This window comes from Lepidochelys olivacea, assembly GCF_965140295.1.
Source record: "Lepidochelys olivacea isolate rLepOli2 genome assembly, chromosome: 24".
NCBI lineage: Eukaryota > Metazoa > Chordata > Testudines > Cheloniidae > Lepidochelys > Lepidochelys olivacea.
The window spans coordinates 2395416-2413345 of NC_140434.1; the positions used below are offsets into that span (position 1 = coordinate 2395416).

The following is a 17930-nucleotide window of genomic DNA, read 5'->3' on the forward strand; positions in this document are numbered from 1 at the left end:
TGAGGTCCCTTCCAACCCTGATATTCTATGATTCTATGGTTTCTAACAGAGTACAAATTTAATGATTTAACTGAAAACCTTTCTAGAAAAGAGCACTGCTTCCTTCAACTCCCCCCTATCCCTTCCATGGACCCATGAGTAAATCTGGTCTAGAAAACCCTTTGAGATACCATTGGTGACACAAGTGGCGGTCCTATGTTAGGTCAAGGTTTAATCATCGTAAGGTGAAATTCACCTCTGGGCAGAGGGCCAACACAAAGGCCCATGCTCCACTGAAGTCCCTACTCAGAGGTAGTTTGAAAGTTTGAAGTGGGGCTAAAATTGTCCACAGGCATCGTACTATCCCCCTGCCAAAAAGTGAATTTGAGACTTAAGGTCATGACAGGAAAGACACTGAAGGCAATGGAATGATTCCGATTGTTTTCAAAGGGAATTGGATCTGACCCGTTGGGGATGGAGCTTGTGAGAAAGCAGAAAAATGGATCTTTGCTTCCTGGCAAGTTTATCATGAACTGTAGAATGCCCCTAACAATGACCTGCATGAACTGAAAGGACCAAAGGGGATATCTGTTCAGGACAGCCAGTTGTGCTACTGATGCAATTCTGAATCACCTTGACATGCATGCTCATTGCAGCACCAAGAGAGTCACTGGAATGATACTAGGAATGCAGATTGCAACGTGCATGTCACTCCCTTTGAGGCTGAGATTAGCCCAATACTCCCAAACCCTGAGAAAACAGCTCCATCAAAAGAAGGATTTACCGAGGCATGCAACTTTGTTTGGTAACTAAATGGGACTTCCTGTACCAAACGCATCACAGATCCTCCAGGCAGTCCTAGACACTGTATAAAAGCGCTCACAACTCAGGGTCCTTCTAAACACTTCTCCACACTTCAGCTCCTCGGTCAACTGGGTAAGTCCAATTTGAATCAAACTCTTTCTAACATCAAGAGGTGTCACAGTAGGATCTATTTCCATTTAAGACTGAATCTTGCATGTACGCTCTGTGATTTTTATCAGGGATTAGAGTGTTGTTCCATACATAATTATCTTGTGTAGACAATCAGTAGCTGGTTGTGGTGGATCCATGATTTGAAGCCAAAGGTGGGGATTTTAGGAGCACCAAATGCAACTGAGAAACATATTTCCTAATAACTGGAAATTGATTTCGGGCATTTAAATCTTCCTAAAGTAATTTTAGAAAGTTTCTTAGCCATTTTTTTGCTTGGCTAGATTAGGAAGAAACTTTCCCAGTTTATTCCATACATGGCCAATTTAGGGGTCTTCTACTTTATTTGGAAGTAGCTGTTACTCCTCACTATTGGAGGCAGGAGAATTATTAAGCTGACAACTGGTGTGATCCAGTCTAGCAATTCCAATGTTCTTATGAGCAGAAATACCCATTGAAGATTCTTATACTCAGATGGTATAATTTATTGTCGCTCCATAGAAGTCAGTGGACCTGAACCCATTTTACCAGAGCTGAGGATCTTGTCCTTAGTGATTTATTTGAAGAAAAGAAAAGTTTCTGTTTATTCATCCACAAGTATTCGTGACTCCCAAGGTTTAGAAAGCCAAAGAGCCACATTCTGGCACTGGACTCAACTGGTTTGAATGCAGAGGTTGAATCTTCAAAGGAAAGCAAATGATAGCAGTATCCCAGCCATGTTCTCTTTGAGCAATGTCTATAATGGACACCGAATCCCGGGGGTCCGTCAATGAAATAGTTACTCTTACTGGTTTTTCAGACAAAGTCATTGAGAAGGGTTCAAATGGGCCTGTTGGGAGGGAAGTTTACTGTGAGTGGATAAGAGGCATAGAAAGAGGAAATAGGGACCAATACGCAGCCACAAACATAGGGACTAAATCCACTCCTTCTCTCTCTTGGGCCCCACAGCGACATCACTGCAAGAGTAACCGAGTTTTGAGTCTTTTCTTCCACTGACACTAGTACCTTTTCTTTACTCTATTCCCTGTCAACCTCTGGAACTCCTTGCCAGAGGCTGTTGTGAAGGCCAGTACTATAATGGGGTTCAAGAGGGAGCTAGATAGATTCATGAAAGATAGGTCCATCAATGGCTATGAGCCAGGATGGGCAGGAGTGGTGTCCTCTGTTTTCCAGAAGCTGGGATTGGGTGACAGGGCATGGATCACTTGATGATAACCTGGTCTTTCCCTTTGGGGCACCTGCCATTGGCCACTGTCAGAGGACAGGATACTGGGCTTGATGGACCTTTGATCTGACCCAGTATGGCCATTCTTATCTTCTTATGTTTTGTTGTGTGTTTCAGGTTTGCACACAGAAAGATGTCTTGCTCCAGCCTGTGCTATCCAGAATGCGGGGTGGCCCAGCCCAGTCCAGTTTCTGGCAGCTGGAACGAGCCATGTGTTAGGCAGTGCCCTGACTCTGAAGTGGTCATCAGACCATCACCCGTTGTCGTGACCATCCCGGGACCAATTCTCAGCACTTTCCCTCAGCAGAGTGAAGTGGCAGCTGTAGGAGCACCTGTGGTCGGAGCCGGCTACGGGGGTTCATTCGGTTTGGGGGGATTGTACGGCTATGGAGGCCGTTACGGAGGATTGTATGGTTACGGGGGATCAGGTGCTTATGGAGGCCGTTACGGAGGATTGTATGGTTACGGGGGATTAGGTGCTTATGGGGGCCGTTATGGTTACGGGGGATTGAGTAGTTACGGGGGCCGTTATGGTGGACTGTGCGGTTACGGGGGATTGTATGGTTATGGGGGTGGTTTCGGGGGATTGTGTGGTTACGGGGGCCATTATGGTTACGGGGGCCCTTATGGCGGACTGTGCGGTTATGGGGGCCGTTATGGTGGACTGTGTGGTTACGGGGGAGGTTACGGTTATGGAGGATTATCCGGTTCCGGGGTATCTTGCCATAGGTACCTGAGTGGAAGCTGTACACCATGTTAAACCTTGCAGGAATATCAATGGTAAAAAAAAAAAGACCAGGAAATGAAGAACAAGCTACAGATTCAGATGGAGATTTCAGAAGCGCTGTGCAGGCATGGCTCCACTTGAATTCATCGCGAGCTGTGTCTGCTCAGCACCTTTGTCTCCTAGACCCATTTCTAATGTTATGCTTTAAACTTTTTCTGCCAATGCTTTCCCAACCACGTGCTTAGTCTCTTAGTCACATGTGGACTCATTCTGAATTACACTCAGGTTGTTTGCACTTACCCCTCAGTGTGAAGGAAACAGGGGCCTTAAAACAGGCATCAGTTGTATTTATTATCGCTTTAATTTGTTTGTCCAACTCTGCACCTGCGAAAAAGGAAAAACAACATCTCGCCTCAAATGCATCGCAAGGAAGCGGGTGATCAGTCGCAGCCCCTCTGGAAACACGTGAAATACCTTCTTTCTCTTGTGTATTATTTCTTTCTGTAACTGTGTATTGCAAATTTCATTCAGTCGCAGCCCCTCTGGAAACACGTGAAATACCTTCTTTCTCTTGTGTATTATTTCTATCTGTAACTGTGTATTGCAAATTTCATTCTCATTAAAAACTATGCTGCATCGTAATATCGGTCTTCTGGCTTTCCTTGTTCCTCCCTCCTTGTTTAGAAATCCTGCTGCATGAAATTCATCCCTGTAGAGCAGGCAGCACCAGACACCTCTCAAGTTGCAACTTTCGAAGGCATGGAGTGATAGGAGATTAAAGCCCTTTAAGTGGTTCATAGCGATGTGGAAGCTTTTCGAGATATTAAAAGATCACAGCTGTAGAGTTTGACAATCAAGTCTGTTTGCCACCATTGTTAATTCCTTGTTTCACCCTGGTCTGTCACAACGTAACGAAAACACAACAAAAGCTGAAGATCAAAAAGTTTCTACGTTATGCAGCTGCTGTTAGAAAGTTAAAAGGCTTAAAGAAACGCTCCTTATTCCTGGATAGGAGAGAACCTAGCCTGATTCTCCTTGACACTAAAGTCTTGTGACACTCCTCTGGCATTGGAAAGAGGCAGGAAAGTCACTACAAATGTAGGTCCCATACACCTTTAAGGCCCTGCTGCCTTTGCACTTTACAGAGTGGTGTAAAAACCCATAGCGCAGTAGAGAATCAGGCCCACTGTGTTGATAACAGTGGAAGCGCATAGCCAGGAAGGCATTAGAAGACCCATCCTGTGAATGATGGGAAACATTCGGCATGTTTGCAGAGGTGCTGATAAAGTGGAGCTCTTTTGTTATTTCACAAAGAGTTCGATGTACTCAGGACTTCTCAAAGACAGGCCTATGCGCTAAACCATCAATCTGTATCTTGCTGTTCATTTCCTGGTTCTTCCTTTTTCTTTGCATATGCCTACTGGGTTTAACAGAGCCCACTGTTTCCATTAAGGTACCCATGGCCCCATCACCATCCCCACAACACTATATTCCTCCCACAACCATAAAGTGCCTTGTAACCACAGAATCTTTTATGCTCAAATAAATTGGTTAGTCTCTAAGGTGCCACAAGTCCTCCTTTTCTTTTTCCTAACCATATGAATCCCGATAACCATGTCATGTCCCAGAACCAAAGGGACCCCCCAACTACATAAGCCTCCATAACGGTATAAGGTTCTATCACCACATACGTCCCCATCACCACCTCCAGTGTCAGCTGCTGCTGGAGATCCCACTGTGCTTTCCTGAGGGAAAGGACTGAGAATATTTTAGAGAGGGAGATGGGCGAAATTCGGGTATTTGTTCTCAATGAAGCTGTGATCTGGGGGTGAAAGGCTCATTGCTTAATGGCAAAAAGATTTATTCCTGTGCAATTCAGGTCTTTAACGCTGCAGCTTTAAATTTGTTATTGATCCTGGTGTATCTCTACAGAGAGGGATGCCCTCAGACATTTCTCTTGGTGATGCAGAGAGAATGGTGCTCACAGTACTCTGGAGGAAATAGTGACTGAGATGGATTTACTGCATTTCTTCAAGATTGGCAGGGATATAAACTCTTGTGCTTCAGGGCATCGTCCAATCGTCCGTGGGGGCAGATCGGATTGACGGGGGATAGTGAAAAAGTTCCTCTGTGGGCAGGTGATCCCATGCCTGTGTTCTGCTGGGTTTCTTGCACCTCCCTGTGAAGTCTCGGGCACTCACCACTGTGGGAGTGAGGCCTGATCTGCTGCAGCAATGCCTATGTTCTTCCCTTCCAAGGAGGGGTCAATAGGTATGGTATGACATTGAAGAATAGAGCTGTGTTACCCTTAAATAACACCCGGTGGCAGATGGCTAAATCTCCCCTCACTGTGTGAGTATTACATCATGTCATTGAAGAGCCGGGATGGTCTGGATACATTTTTTTCTTTTGCGTTGTCAAATCAAAAATTTGATTAGTGCAAAATCCTCATTTTCCGGGAACTGAGACCCACGAAAATGTTGAAGAAAAACATAGTAGAAAATGCAAACTTGCTATGCGCAGTTCCTGCAATATCAAGCTATGGTACAGGCAGGGGGGTTTACATAAGAATGGTAATATGGAGTGCAAGGAGGAACAGCTTCCTAAAACACCATTAGATTCTTGTACTGAAGTAATGGTCAGTGTACTAATCTCTTCATATCACAGAGGAGATTCCTGACTGCTGCAAATGACTTTGGTGTAATGTCATTTGTCTTTAGGGGTGGCCAGTATTCTTTTCCTTCCGAAAATCTGGGTGGCTATCCAGCAAAGACTCACACAGACACTTTCCATGAAGCACGTGATTGGTCTTTTTGAAATGAAAGGAAATATTTACATTCTTAAGGTGAAAATCTGTGTAAGACTTAGGAGGAAAAGACTTTTTGCAAAACAGATGATGCAAGGAAGAATTCCACCCCTGTGCAGAGAGCCTGCATAATGCTATGAACCACTTAAAGGGCTTTACTCTCCTACCACTCCATGCCTTCGAAAGTTGCAACTTGAGAGGTGTCTGGTGCTGCCTGCTCTACAGGGGTGAATTTCATGCAGCAGGATTTCTAAACAAGGAGGGAGGAACAAGGAAAGCCAGAAGACCGATATTACAGTGCAGCATAGTTTTTAATGAGAATGAAATTTGCAATACACAGTTACAGAAAGAAATAATACACAACAGAAAGAAGGTATTTCACGTGTTTCCAGAAGGGCTGCGACCGAATACCCGCTTCCTTGCGATGCATTTGAGGCAAGAAGTTGTTTTTCCTTTTTCGCAGGTGCAGAGTTGGACAAACAAATTCGAGTGATAATAAATACAACTAATGCCTGTCTTAAGGCCCCTCTTTCCGTCAGACTACGGGGTTAGTGCAAACAGCCTGAGTGTAATTCAGAATGAGTCCACATGTGACTGAGAGACTAAGCACGCGGTTGGGAAAGCATTGGCAGAAAGAGTTTATAAGCATAACATTAGAAATGGGTCTAGGAGACAAAGGCGCTGAGCAGACACAGCTCGCGTTGAATTCAAGTGGAGCCATGCCTGCACAGCGCTTCTGAAATCTCCATCTGAATCTGTAGCCTATTCTTCATTTCCTGGTCTTTTCTTTTACCATTGATATTCCTGCAGGGTTTAACATGGGGTAGAGCTTCCACTCAGGTACCTATGGCAAGATACCCCAGAACCGGATAATCCTCCATAACCGTAACCTCCCCCGTAACCACACCATCCACCATAACGGCCCCCGTAACCACTCAATCCCCCGAATCCATAACGGCCCCCGTAAGCACCTAATCCCCCGTAACCATACAATCCTCCATAATGGCCTCCATAGCCCCCGTACAATCCCCCCAAACCGAATGAACCCCCATAGCCGGCTCCGACCACAGGTGCTCCTACAGCTGCCACTTCACTCTGCTGAGGGAAATTGCTGAGAATTGGTCCTGGGATGGTCACGACAACTGGTGATGGTCTGATCACTATTTCGGAGTCAGGGCACTGCCTAACGCACGGCTCATTGAAGCTGCCAGAAACTGGACTGGGCCGGGCCACCCCGCATTCTGGATAGTACAGACTGGAACAAGACATCTTTCTGTGATGGAGGTAAACCTGAAACACACAACAGGGAGTAGAGTAAAAAGAAAGTACATGTGCCAGTGAAAGAAAGGACTCAAACCTCAGTTACTGTAGTAGTGAGGTCTACGTGGGGCCCGAGAGAGACAGGAGGAGTGGACTTAGTTCCTATCTTTTTGGCTATATATTTGTTCCTATTTCCTCTTTCTTTGCCTCTTATCCACTCACACTAAATGTACCTCCCAATTGTCCCATTTGAAGCCCTCTCAGTGACCTGTCTAAAAACACCGCCTGGAATAAGTGTAATTATTTCTTTGAAGGATACCTGGGATGCTGTGACCGTTATAGACATTTCTCAAAGAGAACTTGGCTGGGATAATGCTGATCTTTTCCTTTCCCTTGAGGATTCAACCTCTGCATGCAAACCAGTTGAGTCCAGTGTCAGAGTGTGGCTCTTTGGTTTTCCAAACCCTGGGAGTCACCAATACTTGCTAAGGAAGGAACAGAAACTTTTCCTTTCTCCAAAGAAATCACTAAGGACAAGATCCTCAGCTCTGGTAAAATGGGTTCAGGTCCACTGACTTCCATGGAGCGACCCTAAATTACACCATCTGAGTGTAAGAATCTTCAGTGGGCATTTCTGCTCATAAGAATGTAGGAATTGCCAGATTGGATCACACTAGTTGTCAGCTTAATAATTCTCCTGGCTCCAACAGTGAGGAGTCACAGCTCCTTCAGCATAAAGAAGACCCCCTGAATTGGCCATTTATGGCCTAAGGTGGCGAAGTTTCTTCCTAATCTATCCCAGAGAAAAATGGCTGAGGAACTTTCTAATATTACTTTAAAGATTTAAATGCTCTAATTCTATTTCCAGTTAATCGGAAATATGTTTCCCAATTGCATATGGTGCTCCTAAAATCCCCACCTGTGGCTCCGAATCATGGATCCACCAGCACTTGCAAGTGAATAACTACAAAAGACGATAATGGAGAAACACCCTCGTCCCTAATAAAAATACAGAGAGTATGTACAAGAGTTAGTCTTAAAATGAAAATGGACCCTACTGTGACAGCTCTTGTGTTGGAAAGAGATTGAGTCCAATTGGACTTACCCAGTTCACCGAGGAGACGAAGTCCAAAGAAGCGTTTAGAAGAGACCTGAGCAGTGAATCCTTTTATACAGTTTTTAGGACTGCCTGGAGGATCTGCGTTGCATTTGGTACAGGAAGTCCTAACTAGTTACCAAACAAAGTATAATGCCTCGGTAAATGCTCCCTTTGAACCTGCTGTTTTCTCAGGGTTTGGGATTATTGGACTAATCCTAATAATGCACGTTGCAGTCTGCATTGCTTGTGTCATTCCACTGACTCTCTTGGTGGTGCAATGAGAATGCATGTCAAGGTGATTCAGAGCTGCATCAGTAGCACAACTGGCTGTCCTGAGCAGATAGCCCCTTTGGTCCTTTCTGTTCATACTGGTCATTCTTGGGGGCACTGGACATTTCATTATAAACCTGCTTGGAAGCAGAGAGCTATTTTTCTGCATTCTCACAACCTCCATCCCCATCTCAGATCCAATTCCCTTTGTAATCAATTGGAAATATTCCTTTGCCTTCAGTGCGTTTCCTGTCATGACCTTAAGTCTCAAATTCACCCTTTGGCGGGGGGATCGAACAATGCCTATGGACAACTTTAGTTCTACTTTAAACTTTCAAACTATGTCTTAGCATGGACTTAGGTATAGTACAAGCCTTTGTGATGACCCTCTGCCCAGGAGTGAATTTCAACCTACAGTGATTAAATGAAGGCATTGACACTGCTCAGGTTAGAGCAGTCAGGTTACCTTAAACTTTCAAAGAACGTTTTCGCAAGGACTTGCTTTGAAGTTGAAGCAACTGTGCTGATTTCCACCATGAGAGCATCTTCATTTTCCTATATAATAATTTTAAAAAATACCAAATGCAAAATTACATTTGAATGAAAATGCAATATCCCCAAATTCTTTGGCTTTGAATCATGACCTGATTAAAGGAATAACACAAGAAACCTTGGCCTCTATTTTTTTCAAGTGACTCTATTAGTGAATGCAGAGGCTTCTAATCCCAAAACAATTTAATAATAGTCTCAGAATACAACTCTTTGCATTTATGAAACACCAATGAGTGTTCTTCGGTGGTTTGAAATCTTCAGTTCAAAGAACACTGAACAATTTCCAGTCTGAACATCCTCACTATCCCTGATTTCTAGGTAGAGAAAAAAGAAGCACATTGAGGTGAAGGTTGCACGGGTATGAGTTCCAGAAACAGAAATACAGCCCAATACTTCTGACTCCTCCTACCACGGGCTAAGCACGTGCTCCATCCCTGTGACACCCTTTTTTTGGAAGATACGTTTAGGGCATTCTGCAGAAAGCTTTTCAGCTGTAGTTGGAATGATCTGTAAAGTAGAAAATACACCCCCAATGCCACTTCTTCTAACCTGAGCAGTGTCAATCCCTTCATTGAATCACTGTAGGTTGAAATTCACTGCCCAAGTTCCTTAGATAGCGAGTTTTTGATGCTTGAATGATATACTATGATTTGCAATGCTACCACCGCCAAGGAAAAGATAGAAATTGCGAGACTTGTAATTCCTTTGGAGAAGTGTTGTCCTCAAGTGTAAAGAAGAAACAATTAAAGTGTATCAAACGTTAGTCTTTTTTTCATTGTTGATGCTTAGATCCAAGGATGTACACATTTTTTAGCAAGAGATATTACTAATGTCGTCTTGTAACAGCGTGTAACAGGGGTGAACCTCGAACTTACTCTGTGTTACGAGGAGTCAGAACTATTGGGTTGTATTTCTGTTTCTGGAACTGACCCCCGTGTGACCTTCACCTCCACGTGCCTCTTGTTCTATGCCAAAAAAAACAAGGATAGTAAGGTTGTTACGGGTGGAAGTTTTTCGGCGTTCGCAGAACGCAAGATTCCAAAGCACCTGACAAACACGTATTGGTGTTTCACACATAAAAAGGGTTGTATTCTTAGAAGATTAATAAATTGTTCCTGGGATTAGACGCCTCTGCAATGAGTAATAGAGTCACTTAAAAAAAAAATAGAGGCCACGGGCTCTCATGTCATTCCTTTAATCAGGTCGTGATTCAAAGCCAAAGAATTTGGGGATATTTCATTTTCATTCTAATGTAATTTTGCATTTGGTGTATTTATAGGAAAACGAAGGGGCTCCCTTGGCGTTAATCCGCAGAGTTGCTTCAAACTGAAAGAGGTGCAGGGCCTTAAAGTCAAAGGAGGACATTTCTGCCTTCTTCCCTGGATATAGAATGCACTCCTAGAGATATATTTTACACTTAAAACAACATTCTGGTTCTTGCAGGAATGTTTTATGCAACATAACCTGTGGCTGGTGGGACATGTCTAGTTGGCAGCCAGTATCAAGTCGAGTGCCTCAAGAGTCGGTCCTGGGGCCGGTTTTGTTCACTATCTTCATAAATGATCTGGAGGACGGTGCGGATTGCACCCTCAGCAAGTTTGCAGATGACACTAAACTGGGAGAAGCGGTAGATACGCTGGAGGGTAGGGATAGGATACAGAGGGCCCTAGACAAATTAGAGAATTGGGCCAAAAAGAAATCTGACGAGGTTCAACAAGGACAAGTGCAGAGTCCTGCACTTAGGACGGAAGAATCCCATGCACCGCTACAGACTAGGGACCAAATGGCTCGGCAGCAGTTCTGCAAAAAAGGACCTAGGGGTTACAGTGGACGAGAAGCTAGATATGAGTTGCCAAGAAGGCCAATGGCATTTTGGGATGTATAAGTAGGGGCATTGCCAGCAGATTGAGGGACGTGATCATTCCCCTCTAGTCAACATTGGTGAGGCCTCATCTGGAGTACTGTGTCCAGTTTTGGGCCCCACACTAGAAGAAGGATGTGGAAAAATTGGAAAGAGTCCAGCGGAGGGCAACAAAAATGATTAGGGGAGTGGAACACATGACTTATGAGGAGAGGCTGAGGGAACTGGGATTGTTCAGTCTGCAGAAGAGAAGAATGAGGGGGGATTTGATAGCTGCTTTCAACTACCTGAAAGGGGGTTCCAAAGAGGATGGCTCCAGACTGTTCTCAGTGGTAGCTGATGACAGAACAAGGAGTAACGGTCTCAAGTTGCAGTGGGGGAGGTTTAGGTTGGATACTAGGAAAAACATTTTCACTAGGAGGGTGGTGAAACACTGGAATGCGTTACCTAGGGAGGTGGTGGAATCTCCCTCCTTAGATATTTTTAAGGTCAGGCTTGACAAAGCCTTGGCTGGGATGATTTAGTTGGGGATTGGTCCTGCTTTGAGCAAGGGGTTGGACTAGATGACCTCCTGAGGTCCCTTCCAACCCTGATATTCTATGATTCTATGGTTTCTAACAGAGTACAAATTTAATGATTTAACTGAAAACCTTTCTAGAAAAGAGCACTGCTTCCTTCAGCTCCCCCCTATCCCTTCCATGGACCCATGAGTAAATCTGGTCTAGAAAACCCTTTGAGATACCATTGGTGACACAAGTGGCGGTCCTATGTTAGGTCAAGGTTTAATCATCGTAAGGTGAAATTCACCTCTGGGCAGAGGGCCAACACAAAGGCCCATGCTCCACTGAAGTCCCTACTCAGAGGTAGTTTGAAAGTTTGAAGTGGGGCTAAAATTGTCCACAGGCATCGTACTATCCCCCTGCCAAAAAGTGAATTTGAGACTTAAGGTCATGACAGGAAAGACACTGAAGGCAATGGAATGATTCCGATTGTTTTCAAAGGGAATTGGATCTGACCCGTTGGGGATGGAGCTTGTGAGAAAGCAGAAAAATGGATCTTTGCTTCCTGGCAAGTTTATCATGAACTGTAGAATGCCCCTAACAATGACCTGCATGAACTGAAAGGACCAAAGGGGATATCTGTTCAGGACAGCCAGTTGTGCTACTGATGCAATTCTGAATCACCTTGACATGCATGCTCATTGCAGCACCAAGAGAGTCACTGGAATGATACTAGGAATGCAGATTGCAACGTGCATGTCACTCCCTTTGAGGCTGAGATTAGCCCAATACTCCCAAACCCTGAGAAAACAGCTCCATCAAAAGAAGGATTTACCGAGGCATGCAACTTTGTTTGGTAACTAAATGGGACTTCCTGTACCAAACGCATCACAGATCCTCCAGGCAGTCCTAGACACTGTATAAAAGCGCTCACAACTCAGGGTCCTTCTAAACACTTCTCCACACTTCAGCTCCTCGGTCAACTGGGTAAGTCCAATTTGAATCAAACTCTTTCTAACATCAAGAGGTGTCACAGTAGGATCTATTTCCATTTAAGACTGAATCTTGCATGTACGCTCTGTGATTTTTATCAGGGATTAGAGTGTTGTTCCATACATAATTATCTTGTGTAGACAATCAGTAGCTGGTTGTGGTGGATCCATGATTTGAAGCCAAAGGTGGGGATTTTAGGAGCACCAAATGCAACTGAGAAACATATTTCCTAATAACTGGAAATTGATTTCGGGCATTTAAATCTTCCTAAAGTAATTTTAGAAAGTTTCTTAGCCATTTTTTTGCTTGGCTAGATTAGGAAGAAACTTTCCCAGTTTATTCCATACATGGCCAATTTAGGGGTCTTCTACTTTATTTGGAAGTAGCTGTTACTCCTCACTATTGGAGGCAGGAGAATTATTAAGCTGACAACTGGTGTGATCCAGTCTAGCAATTCCAATGTTCTTATGAGCAGAAATACCCATTGAAGATTCTTATACTCAGATGGTATAATTTATTGTCGCTCCATAGAAGTCAGTGGACCTGAACCCATTTTACCAGAGCTGAGGATCTTGTCCTTAGTGATTTATTTGAAGAAAAGAAAAGTTTCTGTTTATTCATCCACAAGTATTCGTGACTCCCAAGGTTTAGAAAGCCAAAGAGCCACATTCTGGCACTGGACTCAACTGGTTTGAATGCAGAGGTTGAATCTTCAAAGGAAAGCAAATGATAGCAGTATCCCAGCCATGTTCTCTTTGAGCAATGTCTATAATGGACACCGAATCCCGGGGGTCCGTCAATGAAATAGTTACTCTTACTGGTTTTTCAGACAAAGTCATTGAGAAGGGTTCAAATGGGCCTGTTGGGAGGGAAGTTTACTGTGAGTGGATAAGAGGCATAGAAAGAGGAAATAGGGACCAATACGCAGCCACAAACATAGGGACTAAATCCACTCCTTCTCTCTCTTGGGCCCCACAGCGACATCACTGCAAGAGTAACCGAGTTTTGAGTCTTTTCTTCCACTGACACTAGTACCTTTTCTTTACTCTATTCCCTGTCAACCTCTGGAACTCCTTGCCAGAGGCTGTTGTGAAGGCCAGTACTATAATGGGGTTCAAGAGGGAGCTAGATAGATTCATGAAAGATAGGTCCATCAATGGCTATGAGCCAGGATGGGCAGGAGTGGTGTCCTCTGTTTTCCAGAAGCTGGGATTGGGTGACAGGGCATGGATCACTTGATGATAACCTGGTCTTTCCCTTTGGGGCACCTGCCATTGGCCACTGTCAGAGGACAGGATACTGGGCTTGATGGACCTTTGATCTGACCCAGTATGGCCATTCTTATCTTCTTATGTTTTGTTGTGTGTTTCAGGTTTGCACACAGAAAGATGTCTTGCTCCAGCCTGTGCTATCCAGAATGCGGGGTGGCCCAGCCCAGTCCAGTTTCTGGCAGCTGGAACGAGCCATGTGTTAGGCAGTGCCCTGACTCTGAAGTGGTCATCAGACCATCACCCGTTGTCGTGACCATCCCGGGACCAATTCTCAGCACTTTCCCTCAGCAGAGTGAAGTGGCAGCTGTAGGAGCACCTGTGGTCGGAGCCGGCTACGGGGGTTCATTCGGTTTGGGGGGATTGTACGGCTATGGAGGCCGTTACGGAGGATTGTATGGTTACGGGGGATCAGGTGCTTATGGAGGCCGTTACGGAGGATTGTATGGTTACGGGGGATTAGGTGCTTATGGGGGCCGTTATGGTTACGGGGGATTGAGTAGTTACGGGGGCCGTTATGGTGGACTGTGCGGTTACGGGGGATTGTATGGTTATGGGGGTGGTTTCGGGGGATTGTGTGGTTACGGGGGCCATTATGGTTACGGGGGCCCTTATGGCGGACTGTGCGGTTATGGGGGCCGTTATGGTGGACTGTGTGGTTACGGGGGAGGTTACGGTTATGGAGGATTATCCGGTTCCGGGGTATCTTGCCATAGGTACCTGAGTGGAAGCTGTACACCATGTTAAACCTTGCAGGAATATCAATGGTAAAAAAAAAAGACCAGGAAATGAAGAACAAGCTACAGATTCAGATGGAGATTTCAGAAGCGCTGTGCAGGCATGGCTCCACTTGAATTCATCGCGAGCTGTGTCTGCTCAGCGCCTTTGTCTCCTAGACCCATTTCTAATGTTATGCTTTAAACTTTTTCTGCCAATGCTTTCCCAACCACGTGCTTAGTCTCTTAGTCACATGTGGACTCATTCTGAATTACACTCAGGCTGTTTGCACTTACCCCTCAGTGTGAAGGAAACAGGGGCCTTAAAACAGGCATCAGTTGTATTTATTATCGCTTTAATTTGTTTGTCCAACTCTGCACCTGCGAAAAAGGAAAAACAACATCTCGCCTCAAATGCATCGCAAGGAAGCGGGTGATCAGTCGCAGCCCCTCTGGAAACACGTGAAATACCTTCTTTCTCTTGTGTATTATTTCTTTCTGTAACTGTGTATTGCAAATTTCATTCAGTCGCAGCCCCTCTGGAAACACGTGAAATACCTTCTTTCTCTTGTGTATTATTTCTATCTGTAACTGTGTATTGCAAATTTCATTCTCATTAAAAACTATGCTGCATCGTAATATCGGTCTTCTGGCTTTCCTTGTTCCTCCCTCCTTGTTTAGAAATCCTGCTGCATGAAATTCATCCCTGTAGAGCAGGCAGCACCAGACACCTCTCAAGTTGCAACTTTCGAAGGCATGGAGTGATAGGAGATTAAAGCCCTTTAAGTGGTTCATAGCGATGTGGAAGCTTTTCGAGATATTAAAAGATCACAGCTGTAGAGTTTGACAATCAAGTCTGTTTGCCACCATTGTTAATTCCTTGTTTCACCCTGGTCTGTCACAACGTAACGAAAACACAACAAAAGCTGAAGATCAAAAAGTTTCTACGTTATGCAGCTGCTGTTAGAAAGTTAAAAGGCTTAAAGAAACGCTCCTTATTCCTGGATAGGAGAGAACCTAGCCTGATTCTCCTTGACACTAAAGTCTTGTGACACTCCTCTGGCATTGGAAAGAGGCAGGAAAGTCACTACAAATGTAGGTCCCATACACCTTTAAGGCCCTGCTGCCTTTGCACTTTACAGAGTGGTGTAAAAACCCATAGCGCAGTAGAGAATCAGGCCCACTGTGTTGATAACAGTGGAAGCGCATAGCCAGGAAGGCATTAGAAGACCCATCCTGTGAATGATGGGAAACATTCGGCATGTTTGCAGAGGTGCTGATAAAGTGGAGCTCTTTTGTTATTTCACAAAGAGTTCGATGTACTCAGGACTTCTCAAAGACAGGCCTATGCGCTAAACCATCAATCTGTATCTTGCTGTTCATTTCCTGGTTCTTCCTTTTTCTTTGCATATGCCTACTGGGTTTAACAGAGCCCACTGTTTCCATTAAGGTACCCATGGCCCCATCACCATCCCCACAACACTATATTCCTCCCACAACCATAAAGTGCCTTGTAACCACAGAATCTTTTATGCTCAAATAAATTGGTTAGTCTCTAAGGTGCCACAAGTCCTCCTTTTCTTTTTCCTAACCATATGAATCCCGATAACCATGTCATGTCCCAGAACCAAAGGGACCCCCCAACTACATAAGCCTCCATAATGGTATAAGGTTCTATCACCACATACGTCCCCATCACCACCTCCAGTGTCAGCTGCTGCTGGAGATCCCACTGTGCTTTCCTGAGGGAAAGGACTGAGAATATTTTAGAGAGGGAGATGGGCGAAATTCGGGTATTTGTTCTCAATGAAGCTGTGATCTGGGGGTGAAAGGCTCATTGCTTAATGGCAAAAAGATTTATTCCTGTGCAATTCAGGTCTTTAACGCTGCAGCTTTAAATTTGTTATTGATCCTGGTGTATCTCTACAGAGAGGGATGCCCTCAGACATTTCTCTTGGTGATGCAGAGAGAATGGTGCTCACAGTACTCTGGAGGAAATAGTGACTGAGATGGATTTACTGCATTTCTTCAAGATTGGCAGGGATATAAACTCTTGTGCTTCAGGGCATCGTCCAATCGTCCGTGGGGGCAGATCGGATTGACGGGGGATAGTGAAAAAGTTCCTCTGTGGGCAGGTGATCCCATGCCTGTGTTCTGCTGGGTTTCTTGCACCTCCCTGTGAAGTCTCGGGCACTCACCACTGTGGGAGTGAGGCCTGATCTGCTGCAGCAATGCCTATGTTCTTCCCTTCCAAGGAGTGGTCAATAGGTATGGTATGACGTTGAAGAATAGAGCTGTGTTACCCTTAAATAACACCCGGTGGCAGATGGCTAAATCTCCCCTCACTGTGTGAGTATTACATCATGTCATTGAAGAGCCGGGATGGTCTGGATACATTTTTTTCTTTTGCGTTGTCAAATCAAAAATTTGATTAGTGCAAAATCCTCATTTTCCGGGAACTGAGACCCACGAAAATGTTGAAGAAAAACATAGTAGAAAATGCAAACTTGCTATGCGCAGTTCCTGCAATATCAAGCTATGGTACAGGCAGGGGGGTTTACATAAGAATGGTAATATGGAGTGCAAGGAGGAACAGCTTCCTAAAACACCATTAGATTCTTGTACTGAAGTAATGGTCAGTGTACTAATCTCTTCATATCACAGAGGAGATTCCTGACTGCTGCAAATGACTTTGGTGTAATGTCATTTGTCTTTAGGGGTGGCCAGTATTCTTTTCCTTCCGAAAATCTGGGTGGCTATCCAGCAAAGACTCACACAGACACTTTCCATGAAGCACGTGATTGGTCTTTTTGAAATGAAAGGAAATATTTACATTCTTAAGGTGAAAATCTGTGTAAGACTTAGGAGGAAAAGACTTTTTGCAAAACAGATGATGCAAGGAAGAATTCCACCCCTGTGCAGAGAGCCTGCATAATGCTATGAACCACTTAAAGGGCTTTACTCTCCTACCACTCCATGCCTTCGAAAGTTGCAACTTGAGAGGTGTCTGGTGCTGCCTGCTCTACAGGGGTGAATTTCATGCAGCAGGATTTCTAAACAAGGAGGGAGGAACAAGGAAAGCCAGAAGACCGATATTACAGTGCAGCATAGTTTTTAATGAGAATGAAATTTGCAATACACAGTTACAGAAAGAAATAATACACAACAGAAAGAAGGTATTTCACGTGTTTCCAGAAGGGCTGCGACCGAATACCCGCTTCCTTGCGATGCATTTGAGGCAAGAAGTTGTTTTTCCTTTTTCGCAGGTGCAGAGTTGGACAAACAAATTCGAGTGATAATAAATACAACTAATGCCTGTCTTAAGGCCCCTCTTTCCGTCAGACTACGGGGTTAGTGCAAACAGCCTGAGTGTAATTCAGAATGAGTCCACATGTGACTGAGAGACTAAGCACGCGGTTGGGAAAGCATTGGCAGAAAGAGTTTATAAGCATAACATTAGAAATGGGTCTAGGAGACAAAGGCGCTGAGCAGACACAGCTCGCGTTGAATTCAAGTGGAGCCATGCCTGCACAGCGCTTCTGAAATCTCCATCTGAATCTGTAGCCTATTCTTCATTTCCTGGTCTTTTCTTTTACCATTGATATTCCTGCAGGGTTTAACATGGGGTAGAGCTTCCACTCAGGTACCTATGGCAAGATACCCCAGAACCGGATAATCCTCCATAACCGTAACCTCCCCCGT

General features: G+C 44.6%; 2 protein-coding genes across 2 annotated transcripts; both read left to right on the forward strand.

Moving 5' to 3' along the window:
• The first annotated feature begins 809 nt into the window (after nucleotides 1-809).
• On the forward strand, nucleotides 810-3545 carry LOC311512755 (uncharacterized protein). Its single transcript, XM_084614101.1, has 2 exons — nucleotides 810-915; nucleotides 2294-3545. The coding sequence occupies exon 2, from the start codon at nucleotides 2310-2312 to the stop codon at nucleotides 2934-2936; it is 627 nt and encodes a 208-aa protein (XP_084470227.1). The 5' UTR covers nucleotides 810-915; nucleotides 2294-2309; the 3' UTR covers nucleotides 2937-3545.
• An 8587-nt stretch (nucleotides 3546-12132) lies between these two features.
• On the forward strand, nucleotides 12133-14867 carry LOC311512219 (uncharacterized protein). The gene is made up of 2 exons (XM_084613317.1): nucleotides 12133-12238; nucleotides 13617-14867. The coding sequence occupies exon 2, from the start codon at nucleotides 13633-13635 to the stop codon at nucleotides 14257-14259; it is 627 nt and encodes a 208-aa protein (XP_084469443.1). The 5' UTR covers nucleotides 12133-12238; nucleotides 13617-13632; the 3' UTR covers nucleotides 14260-14867.
• The last annotated feature ends 3063 nt before the right edge of the window (nucleotides 14868-17930 follow it).